Genomic DNA, 12,911 nt, shown 5'->3' with positions numbered 1-12,911 from the left:
AAGCTCGTGAGTGTACGTGCTTTTAGTTGAGTATGTGGATTTCCTGTATTGATATATATATATATTATATGCATGAAACCTTTCTTTGTTATATGTCAATGGCTAACTGCAAACATGGCTATGGATCCTTCCCGGTGTAAAGAGGTTCCATGTACTTCCATAGTTCCATATCTTGGGGATCTTGGGAGAAGATCGAACTAGTGTTTGACATGGGTTACTCTTCCATTATTTCCATGCAATTACCAGCAGTGGAGAAGAAGAAGAAGAAGAAGAAACTTCATTAAAAAGAAAAAATGATCACACATTAAAATCTTGTTATGTCACAGCATGGATCAGATAAAGCAGTTCAATTGCTGTCAAACAATTTTTGTTACATGTAACTCTTGCTTGATCCATTTTCCATCGTAATTGCAAACATGCTTAAGAACTCTTGGGCCTAGAACAAGGGGAGTTGCTTCGAGAAATCCTTTACTTCTTATCCATTCTAGGGGGAGCAGACGCACCTGCGTGGAGTATAGATGACGGTAACAAGAAATATATTTGGAGAAATGTGAAGAGCAACCGACTGGCCAAAAAAAGTAAGATTATATGTACTGATAAGAGTAAGAAAGGTTATAAGTCCGACTAGGGCAAAGCAAGAGTTGTAGGCAATGCGACATCAGTTCGCATACAACAAAGAATCGATAAAAGCCAACGACGGAGATTACAAGTTATTGATACCTATCTAATTTCGCTTCTTCTTGGAGCGATTTGTGGTACCAATCTCATGGTGATGCAGACCAGAAGAGACTGCATACTAAAGTGAAAGAAGAAGCAGAAGGAGAAGAGTAAGCGTGTGCATGTGTGCGTGAGAGAGAGAGAGAGGTGGAAGAATGTCAAGAAACCACTCTGCAAAATATGATCCATTGAAATTCTAGTGTACCTTAAACTAACTCTACATTGCCTTATACAACAGACCGCTGACAAAATTTAACAAAAACATCTAAATCCTGATTTCAGAACTTCATTAAAATATAAGGAATAATCAATGTAGAATACACATGAGATGTCAAAATGATTGAGACTTATTGCATTGATGAAATTGAGAAAATGGGTCTCATAAAATGGCAACCTCCACTTCAATGCACCCATATCCACCCGAAGACATGAAACTTGGCATCAAAATTTGTGAATGGACTCTATCAATTGGCAGATCATCAGGCCCTAAATGCCGATGCCGGAAAGGATTGTATGTGAAATTCTGATGAGTCGATTAAAAGTAGTCTCTATTTTAATAAACAACCATAAATTACGAATCATTATTTCTTTTTGCACCAATGCACCTTCTCCTTCAGGTCTGCATACAATTAGCACAAGTAGCTTGAGCAAGGTCCTGCCTGTCAAGCATTCAAAACAAGTTTACTCCAACTTCCATCTTTATTCTTTGGCCTTGGTCTACCATGGGTTTCATTGCTGTCAGAATATATAGCTTTTATTTCTAGTTTTGTTCCAACATGTATTGGTGCCTGACATTTTATTTCCCCTTTTGGGACATGCATATGATTCGTGACATGGTTTTTTGGGCAATTAATTTGCATTTTATATATAGGTAGGTGCTTGGATAAAGTTATAAATAATTAAATTCCACCCACAGCTTACCCCTGTCAATAAAATAGATTTGTTTGTTTTAGTGTCTGTTTTTTTTCAGACCATGATGATTAGAGCTCAACTGTCAGCCTCTCCCATTTTAACAGATCATATGCCCACCTCTTCTTTCCTAAAGTGTCAGATGCAGCAAATCTTTTCCTGCATTGGTCTAATTACTCATATCAGGAAATTAATAGTAATCTCTGCCAATATCTTCAAACCGAAGCTATAAAATTATTAGCATACTAAGTGATGTCAGATTCTTTCTTTGTGAAGTCAGGTTCAATGTTCTATGAGCATGAAAATTTTCTAATATTTGAGCCTAAGAAGATATAGTTTACTGTATCTATTGATCGGCGGCATGATCGAATAGATTCTACTTGTGATACGTGTACCGAAGTTCTTTTGTTGGAAAAGGCAGGAAGAAGAAAAATCTATCAAATTTGTGAAGATTCGTCTACAAGCCCATATTTTAGTTTTCGGCATCTCCAATTCTGCAGGGCAAATAGATTTCATTGTATGTGAAAAAGGAACGTTCTCATGAGAGATACATTTGCGAATTTAGTCTCATGATAGCCCATAGTTTACTATTAATCAGCAGATCATGTTGTGCAAGAATTTACAATCCACATAAGCCGGTAAACGAAATATATAGCCCTCCGAATTCGAGGGCTCGACATGGCTAACAGGCAGGGATCAAGAATAGGATGGCCTTGGGAGATGCATGAAACATTTTCAAACAGACCTAGAGCACATATTTGAAACTAACCTCTGGAACAGAAACAGAGAAATTAGGACTCAATAGCAACAAAACGAGGATTCTAATTACAGTAAACAGATGACAGGTTATAAGTAATTTCCCCCAACAAAATGAGAACAATATGTCAGAATTACCGCATTAGTACATAAAACAAAGCATCTCATCGATTTTCAAATTTGAGTTCGGGCAGTCCGAAAAAAAAAGGGAGAGAAACCAGATACCGGCAGTGATGTAGATGCCGGAAACAAAACATATGATGAGCTGCATCTAAGACTAATATTACTACTCTGTCATATGATCAAGCACCATCAACTACTTAAAAGTTCCAGGAGTTCGCCTTTCTTCATCTTCGAATACCCCTTGATGCCTCGAGACTTTGCAAGGCCCCTCAGCTCTGGCAGTTTCAAGGAGCCCAAGTCAAGACTCTCCTCTATTGCAGATGATTTGCTAGTCTCTTCGGACGTTTCATCAGTATCAGAAGTGTCAGATTGATCACCTAAATATACTTCATCGGGTCCATCCAATGCTATGGACTCCAGATCAGGAGTCGGCTGTGGCTCATTGTTTCCTGTCTTCTTCTCTTTCTCTTGGGATTTCACGGACGAAGTGAAGCTGACATCCTCCTCAGCTGAAAACACAGACTGGAACTTTACTCTAGGGACAGGAGATTTGCGTCTGAAATTTGATGCCGGCCTAGTGAAAGGAACTGGGTCTGGCTCATGAACATCCTCAGAAGTGATACTATTACGGCCAAAAAAATTTGAATTTTGCTCATCCAACGGATTGCTTCTCTCTGGCTGCTCAAGATTAAAATCTTCTTCTTTACGATTCTTCTTCTTCTTCTGGTCAACTGAATGCTTCCTTAATAACTTTAGAAGGGAATCGACAGTTCCCCTCTCTGCCTGCCCTTGTTGTGCAGCTTCAATCTTCTTCTCTTCCTTGATAGCTGTCCGCTCTCGTAGTTGGATCTGGACTTTTCTGAACAGCTCAACAATCTCCTTCTCCCTTCGTCCTGGAGTGGCAGTGGCCTGATACCTGGGATTGCTGGCTAGAGAAAGCAGTGGCCCATTTTCAGAAGACGAAAGATTTGCTTCTTCAATGTTCTCAGAGTTTTCTTGATCTTGGAATTGCTTGATCTTGCCCCTGGAAGACCCCTTCTGTCGTCTTGAAAAATCTGGGTTCCTCCTTTGGTTATTAGAATTAGCATTATAGACAAAGGACACCCTTCTTGAACCATAAACAGGGAGCGTCTTCAGTACGACATTAGTGCCTCGATAGAGTATGGGATCTCCGTAAGAAAAATATGATGGAAAACAAGTTCTTCCTGACATCCTTGGGCATGGAAGGCATTTCCCATCGGAGACTAGATAACCTGCATGAGAAGTAGTGCTCTGTTTACTCAGTTATATGCATATATTATTTGTTAGCCATGTTGTCTCGAGGAATAAAATATGTGAATCTACGCATCCCATGAGACCAAGTTACAAACAGATGGGCTGTGTCACAGTGGTCATTAGAAGGAAAAAAAAAAACTCCACCTAGTATTTAGATGCAGAAAAGTCATACCTTGTCTAGGAGAAATTGGAGCTTAGTAGCCTTATGTTATGGAGGCATGAAGATATTGCTAAACCTATGGACGGATTTAGGCTCTCACAGGATTCACCTTGCAGCTAAGCTGGAGGACTAACATGGAATTTCAAGCTGCTAGGATGGGGTCATAATATATCTTCAGGTGCAACGTAAAGAACATTATAGAATTGTTCACTGTGGTTCCTACATTACAAGATTCAGATGTGCAATACATAGAAGTACATTGTTCATTGGAGCATTTCCACTTGAGGCTTCCTCGAGAGTGTCATTAATGACTCCTTGGGGTCATAGCTAGAATAATAAAAAGGAACATAAGATGGGTATCGGCAACAATAATGGAATTTGGGACAATTTCACAGTTCAAAAGTTGAGGTAAGAGCCCAATAAAGCTTCATAGGGTGCTGACTTAATGAGACACAAGTTCATTGTCAGGATAGACTTCTCACATGGTAAGTATTCTTGATGAAGGTAATGACCTATTAGTACTTCTGTGCATCAGAATGCTATGACCAGAAGGCAAATTTACCTATTGTAGCATATGAAATATTTCTATATGGAAGCTAGTGCAGCATCAGACTACTTGCAAACAGTGACCCATCAATTGCACAGTTGGGGCAATCAGTCTTTCAGGAGTTGCATGGTCTGGTACCCTTGGACAACTATAAACATGGTAAGGTTACCTCCAATAATATTATTATATCATACTATATTTATATAATTATTATACTACTATATATAATATAGTTATATGTCATATTAATTATGATATAACACAATTTCATATAATAACATGCAATATAATAATGTGATATAATATAATGATAAAATACAATATAAAATAATACAATATATAATATAATACATAATACTATAACATATTATATTATAGTATATAATTCATATTATAATATAATATAATATCAATCCATATAATTATTACTTGACAATAACTATAAAATAATTATTATTATTATTTATATCTTCATATTATAACTATGATATTATAGTTATATATAATGTTACTATATTACTCTATGATATTATGATAATTATTAGTTTATCATATAAGAACTATTACAATAAGAACTATAATAATATCACGATAATTTTATCATTATAATCATAGTAATATTACTATTATATGCTTATTGGAGAGAAAAGGAGGTGATGTAAAACTTTAACGTTGCAACAACAACATGCAACTTGAGATGCGGCCATTTTTTGGCTGCATCTTAGGATGCAGGGAAAGAGCCTTAGGGTGCAACTCAGTTTCCTAAATCTAGTCTATCTATAGGCAATCAAACACCATCTTTCCACCTACAAGTGGGATGCAACATCTAGAACCTAGATGCAGGCAACCAAACAGCCCCTGAAACAAAAGAGATGGCTCATACTGAGCTGGGGGTGTGTATGAAATTCACATCCATATACCTTTTTGAACAAATTAATGGTTCTATGGTTAAGTTTAGAGTGTTTGTGTTTACTATCCATGTAAATATGCATATGAAATGAACTAAATCAGAAATATGATACAGAAATGGCATATGTACAAATAAAAGTTATAATTGGACCAAGTTGGAGTGGTAGTGATGTGGATGGTATGATCAAGTGCAACAAAGTGAAAAACAGTAGTAAGGCAAGAAAATCAAATTTATGAAGGGTTGCACATAGGAGAAACCTAAAAAAATAATATCTTATTTATAAGAACAACAAGGAAAACAACAATAAATGAATGAATAAATAAAATTAATTTCTTGGAGACAGCTCCATGAAACCCTTTGCCATCAATTAACATTATTCATGCTTGATTGGTTCCCACAAATCAAAGGATAGTGTAAGCATAAATAATAACAAGAAAAACTTGGGAACTATATAAACAAACTATATAACTAAACAGTCAACTATAAAATAGATGAAAATCAAAACAAAAGTTGATTAGTTCAATTTCTGATTAAAAAAAACATTTTTTATCACTTGGTGGGTTGACAACATTTTTAAAAGCTCATCATGAATGTCTGATGTACCACCCCACCTTATTTCCATCCCCTCCCAATTACCAACAATATGGATATTCTATGCAAAAACAATTTTTTTGACAAATATGGTGAAATGTCATGTCAACTACCTCAAGCGTATTAATGACTTTGTTTTCTTTTCCTTTTTTTCCCCTTTGGGTTGTGGGGGGCATGGTGATAAGAGTTCTCATAGTTGGCAATGCACAAAACAACAATGTACACCACTCATGAGGCTTTGATTTGACAAGAGCATCAAAGATTTAAGCAAAAGCACATCAGATGGGAGGATGGCAATTTCAGTGATAATTTCTAGGAGCATCCAAAGAAGCATGAAAAAAAGTTAAACATTGGAAAGAGAAAATAAATTCAAATATACTTAGTTATTATAAAAATAAAACAATACAAGTTAAAATAAAACCTACTCTCTCCAACCAAACTTGAGAACTAGCAAATTATCTACCTAGTTTAGTCTTCACCATGGAAGACTCCCAACTAAGGGCATAAAAGGTCTTTTCACTCCTTAGATGGTTAGAAAGAGGTGAAAGGGGCTAGGGGCCATAAGTGGTGGTGCTGTTGTGGAGAAATAAGCAAATACTAAAAACCTATCCTTAACCTCTTAACAAAGCATTAGAATATGAGTCTTCACAAAAATAAATAAATAAATAAATAATCAAACTATTTATTAACTTCATGACTGCTAATTTGATAGATCTGGTGTGTATGGATATACTTAAAACTTGCGTGGTGCTTGTGACTCAGATATCCTTGTTCATGAATTAAGTACTATAAGAGCTCTTAATTTGCAAGACATACCATAATTACTTTGGATGGAAGACCTCCCCAAAGAGTGATTGTAACAGAATGCAAAAGGTTCGCCCAGAAAATACAGAAATCAGTAACTTTTTGTTTTAATGACAAAGATTTTAAATTGCCAATGTTATATAATTGAATTGTCTCCAGCATGATTTATCTCAACATGCAGTTAAATGTGCATTTTTACTATCTATGTATTTGTATATGTTATCTAATGGCTGGCAGCACAAAATTACATGAGACTACAAAGCTAATTTTGGTTGGCAAGGCTAAGAGTGCAAGGTCACAGTATTTTACCATAGACACTCAAGCTGCGATGTCCTAGATGTGAAACAATGGTTGTAGAACATGATGTCAGGGATGACGTTTTAAATAGATTTTAGTACCATGACTTCTCTAAAGATCAAATATTAAAAATTTGCTCATGCATACATGTTTTCTTGATCCTAGTCACTAAAAAATTCCGACCTAATAAAAATCATTATGAAGAATTTCAGTGACAATAATTTGATCCTCAAGGTGAAGATTTTTTGAGGATGAGACAAATCTTTGGAAGGACAGGAATTTCAATTCACCAGAACATAAATAGGTTGTAGAATGTATGATAATATCAGAAACTTGAAGGCATACTTATATGCCAATCAATCATTTCAAAAAAATCAAGAAATATTGGAAGCTAATGTATGGAATTAGTTGCATGGAGGCATTTATTACATTTTTCTTTTAAATGGAATGCTTCACCACCACACAAACAATATATCTAATCTTCATTAGTTTCATATTAGATATTAATTAGATACACTTGAAGCGAATCACTTAGGATTTATGCACTATCATTGTCAGCTTGCTGATCTTGAAAGATATGTCCATGCTAGGTCAAATATACACCAGACCAGTCCTAGTCCATGTTGACTCATAAACATTCATATACTAAGTAGAAATTTAATCTCTTCAAAATTAAAAGAATAAACCAGTATCTTACGACCAACAGAGAACTCATGACAATGGTGCCAATACTAAGACCTAGCAGCAACAGTGCTGATAAAAGGTCCACCTAAAGCTCTAGTTGCCTCATTGAAAGTCAAAGGTCGATAACAATTTCAATTAGTTATAACTATAATACAAGGTCTAATCTTATGCACGAAGAACCCACTTAGTAGTCATTCTCTTTCTTGTCCCCCTCAACATTGTAGATTTCTTTTTTCCCTCCTTTATTTCCTCCCATTAGATTGGACAAGTCCCCAGTTGGCTGTCTTTCTACAAGGCACACAAAGTTAGAAGTCCTATTTTGATGGTACCCACAACATCATCACTGGCTATATCGCTATCAGTTAACAAGATTGTTGCAGCACTACTACCCCACCACCAACTCAGATGTTGGGTAGCAGCAAATGTAAAAGACAATGACAGATCAACTGTTTGACAAAATGTCTTACAAGTCAAACCCACATTAGATAACAAGTGTTATTACGAATACAGCACACCAGCTGTTTGGTGAAATGCTTTGCTAGACATAACAACATGATAATCAAAGGAACTCAGAAGAGATTGTAGTACTTAACGATGCAAGTTGGTATAATATATGATATTTGGCTTATTTGGAGGAAGGAACCATCATCGGATTTATTTGAATATTATGGTTATTCTATCTACATATCGGTTACCAAACTGTTAAAAAGGGGAAGGATTTTAGGCAGCATCCAGTGGGCATAAAGTAGGACTAAGGCTTGAATCCTTATGCCTGGAGAACAGCCTTTTATAAACAGGCAAAACCAAGGAATGGTTATGCTGCTTGCTTCTAACAAGTACAACCATTGCATTGTGGAGTTGTCATAAGCTATGCCTTGCCTATTTTTAACTTTTACATGTTATTCTGAAAAAAAATTAACCAAACAAAAATTTGAATAAGTTGTAATATGACCATTCCCATAGGCATGACTTTTTCTACTACTATTTTTCTTATGCCTGTAATAAAGCATCCCCTAGATTCTAATAGATATTATCGATATGGTGCTCATTGAATACCTCAAAAAAGAGAAAATTTCTAAGTCTTTCACTAGAAGAGGTTAAGGGTAGAGGATATGGTGACTGGTGGAGGAGAGATAGTGTGAAGGGAGTTAAGGGCAATGAGAGGAAGGGTTGGGTTGAGGAGATGAGAGCAAAAGTGCAAGTCGAGGCGTGAAGAGCAAAAAGACTCATTGTTAACCATTCCTACTTATCATGCCAATGCTCACCAAGGAGAATTATCGCTGCTACCCACCATGAGAGGAAATGAAAAGTAACACCAAAGTTACTCCCTAACAAGGAAAGGGAGACGGATTCGCTTGTAAACCTAGATGGAATAGATATATTATAAGACTAATGCTATGTTGCAGTTGCACCATTATATTCACTATCAAGTCCTTCATATAACATGGCAGCAGTGGACTAGTGCAATTCACAAGAGACTGGTGTCATTCACATTGTTGCATCTTCCATTAGGCGCGATAGCAATCCCATGTCAGATGGGAACAGAGCAGTGAATATAGTGGGGCAATAAGGTTACAAGTAACTGCATGCAAACCTTCCATCACTTGAATTCTGAATGCGAAACCCTCACTAGTGGAGTTTTTCATGTCATCATTTGAAGCAACAAATATTTTACATCATCTGGTTAAGCATTCACCTTAAACATCAAGGGTACAAAATATCTTAAATTTAGTGAGTGAATTAGCATATGAGAAAATAATGTTCATGATTTGACCACAACTGACATTGAATGAAAACCAAATTTCCAATGTAATCTCCATAGCAGTGCCCTAAATAGGATAGTTGAAAGTCTCATCTAAAACTTGGCAATGAAAGATTATCGGATGGTGGTCGAGATCATCTCAAGGAAGAGAGGGTGATAACAATAACGACAACAACCTTAAGAATGATGTAGAAACAAAAATTAACTATGATAGCAAAGTTGATTGGCATGTTGGCTAGGCACGATCAGGTTGGTATATTGGGTTTGATATTGATATTGATATTGTCTAGACCAAGTGAAAAAAAAAATGAAATTGGATGACAGACATGTATAATGAAGATTGTGGCATGAAAAATGAAAGGAGAACCTTGAACAAATTGTTTATGTTGAAGTTTAATCCTAAACTTTATCTCAGTCAACAGACAAATGAATTACTGGCCTAGATAAATCATTCAATCTATGCAACAAATTTTCATGTTTAATCTGTTAAATCAAAGAACTCAACCTCAATTCGAAACTTTGAAAAACCAATGGACCTCCTCAGCCCAAGTGTCATATGATGAGGCCATCATCCTCAACTTCTCTTATTTGTTTCATAAGGTTGCAAAGCAAACTCAATATGCAGGTACTCAAGTTAATATATGGTGCTTAAGCAGTATCCAGCCGCTTAAGTGGGAGCCTGTGCAATTCCGATTGAACAAAAAATTAAAGATAGATAAATTTATAATAATAGTTAAAAGAAGTGAAATTCGAAACAACTCAATAAAAATTCATGGAAGGAAAAGAAAAAGAAAAATTATAAAAGAGGAAGGTTGCAAGATATTCAGGCTTGGGCTTAAACAAGTCACTTAGGCAACCACCACGCAAGCTGACTACATAGAAAGACAGCCTTGATCCTAGGTGATCAAGAGGCTGTATATGCATATGGGGATAGTGTTGCTTCATCCTTCTCTCTCTTTCCTAATCTTGTCATTTTCTTTGCCATTTAATCTTGCGATCATAAACTTCAAGGAGGAAAAGGTCAACCTCTTCTCTCAAATAAACATCATGTCCTAACAACAAGAAGCAATCTATGTTAGCCCTAAACTGAGGTTGCAGTAACCAGCTTCAAAGTGTTGAAACAAATAATCACAAAATAGGACAACCAATTTCCTTGAGGTAATTATTCATCTTCACTCATTAGTTGAAATATAATCTGCAGTTAAAACAATTTGCAAAAGATAGTCATTCTATTTGTCAAGCTACACTTTCATTATATATCCACCCATCAACCATTTTCCCTTTATCCAAGCCATGCCACTACTATTCCATCAACCAACATGTCGACCAACTTCATTGTCATCACTATCATTTTCACCATCAATCTCCAAGTTGCCACTGTAGCTGCTATCAGCCCTCCTCTCTTCCTTTATAATGACCAACACTTCCATCAGATTCTTATATAACCAACTTTTATGTCAAGATTTTCAATTTCATGTTCAGATAACTGTGATGGAGACTATAGCTTCGAAATGTGGCATCTACTGTGACCAAAATCAGGGACATTGCTTGTCAACATGTTAATCCACTTGCTAATTTAAGATATTCCAGATATTTGATATTCAACATCAGTGCCTAACCAAATGGTGGCAACTGTTCGTTGCTTCAAGCAAAGACAAGGAAAGGCAACATGTACACATGCATGTACGCATGCATGTAAATACACAAACACCACATAAACATATATGCACACAAACAAACAAATATACATGAGCCAACATGGACTGATTTGATAACCTTTTAGATAGCACTAATATAACCTTTGAAGAATGATGAGCCAATAGAGTATAGATATCCTAATTTGATGTCCTTTCAGATATTTCTTATTGCAAAATATGCAATCAATGAAGATTATCTACAATGTTGGTGTAATGGTGAAGGAACTCAATTAAAAATAGGATCGATTGTTTTATACAACCCACTGCACATATTAACTCCCAATTAACCTTGATCCATCAAATTTATTTATCAATATTTACATATGCCTTCAATTCTCAAAAATCATGCATTCTGTTAACTGGTCCTTCATTGTCTCATTGAAACATGATCATGATCTCAATGAGTTGGAACTATAACATAAATGGACTGGTAGAATTGAAGGAGATCATGTGCTAATTGGAAAACAAGGTCCAATCTTAGGTTTGGTGAACCCATCCCATACCTGTACAGCTTTCCCCACCTCCTATCCTGCCACGAGTTCTTCTTCTTCCTTCAGGGCATCCAATTTTTTTGGTCCAAATTCTCCCCTTGATGCATCCTTGACATTGACCACTTGCCGTATCTCTATTATTGTTAACAAGATTGCCACAGTACCATTCCGCCACCAACTCAGGTCTTGGGTAGTGGCGAACGCAAAACAATGGCAGAACAACTATTTGCTAAAATGTCTTAGAAGCAACGACGACTTCCAATAATGAGTTATTACAAAAAAACAGCAGACCAACGTTTGGTGAATGCTTCACAAGTCATAAAAACTTCTTATAACAATGGAGTATGAAATGATAATCTGGTTAATTCGGAGGAAGGAGCTGTCATTCAACTCATCCGAACATAGCATGGTTGATTTGATTTACTTGCGAAGAAACTCTAAGTCCCTATTCTACGTATTGAAAACCCAACTAAAAAGATTTGGGAATACAACAATCTACAAATGTTACCTATACGTTGCATACTGATTAATACTGTCAGGAAGAGCAAATTCTGGAGAGGGGTGAGGGTTGAGGGGCGTGGGAGGAGAGAGATAGAGACTCACCTCCGAGCATTCCCGTCCCTTTTGCCGACGCTCACTGGCGCCGCCGTCGCCGCCGTGCCGCTGCACCGCCGTGGGAGAGAGCGAAGAACGCTAGGGCTTAGTTCTTCTAACAGGGAACGGGAGATGAGTTCGTTTGTCGATTTCAGACGGGGAGAGAATAAAGATATAAAATAGAGAATTTTTTAGGAAACCCCTTATCCCATTCTTTATCTCACTAAGCCATTTATTAGTACAGCAGTAACCAGAAACATACATATACATATACGTATACATATACATATACATATACATATACATACATACATATTTACATACATATACATATAAAGGATGTAAAAAGACTATTGATATTTCTATTTATTGATACATACATGCATACTTATCGTATTCTTTATCTCACTAAGCCATTTATAAGTACAACAGTAACCAGAAACATCTATATACATACATACATACATAAACATACATATACATATACATACATACACACACGTACATACATACATATAGAGGATGTAGATTTTTTCAAAAAGGTCTAGCTACTAGAGAATGCAAAGAATCATGCAAGTAAGAGATAGAGATGCA

General features: G+C 36.2%; 1 protein-coding gene across 2 annotated transcripts; it reads right to left on the bottom strand.

The window, feature by feature from the left end:
- Positions 1 to 2,424: 2,424 nt before the first annotated feature.
- Positions 2,425 to 12,489, bottom strand: LOC103713006 (SAP-like protein BP-73). 2 transcript variants are annotated; one of them, XM_088723064.1, is made up of 3 exons: positions 12,327 to 12,489; positions 10,041 to 10,214; positions 2,425 to 3,758 (listed from the first exon to the last, which is right to left on the bottom strand). In XM_088723064.1, exon 3 carries the CDS (start codon positions 3,715 to 3,717, stop codon positions 2,695 to 2,697), a length of 1,023 nt encoding a protein of 340 aa, XP_088579190.1. In that variant the 5' UTR covers positions 3,718 to 3,758; positions 10,041 to 10,214; positions 12,327 to 12,489; the 3' UTR covers positions 2,425 to 2,694. The 2 variants fall into 2 exon arrangements, with proteins under 2 accessions (XP_088579190.1, XP_008797974.3); XM_008799752.5 differs by lacking the exon at positions 10,041 to 10,214.
- Between the last annotated feature and the right edge of the window lie 422 nt (positions 12,490 to 12,911).

The sequence above is a fragment of the Phoenix dactylifera genome, chromosome 6, assembly GCF_051530095.1.
Source record: "Phoenix dactylifera cultivar Ajwa chromosome 6, Ajwa_hap1_PhDact_Kaust_v1.1, whole genome shotgun sequence".
Taxonomy (NCBI): domain Eukaryota; kingdom Viridiplantae; phylum Streptophyta; class Magnoliopsida; order Arecales; family Arecaceae; genus Phoenix; species Phoenix dactylifera.
The sequence above is the reverse complement of the archived record's forward strand: the minus strand, read 5'-3'. Positions and strand labels throughout refer to the sequence as shown.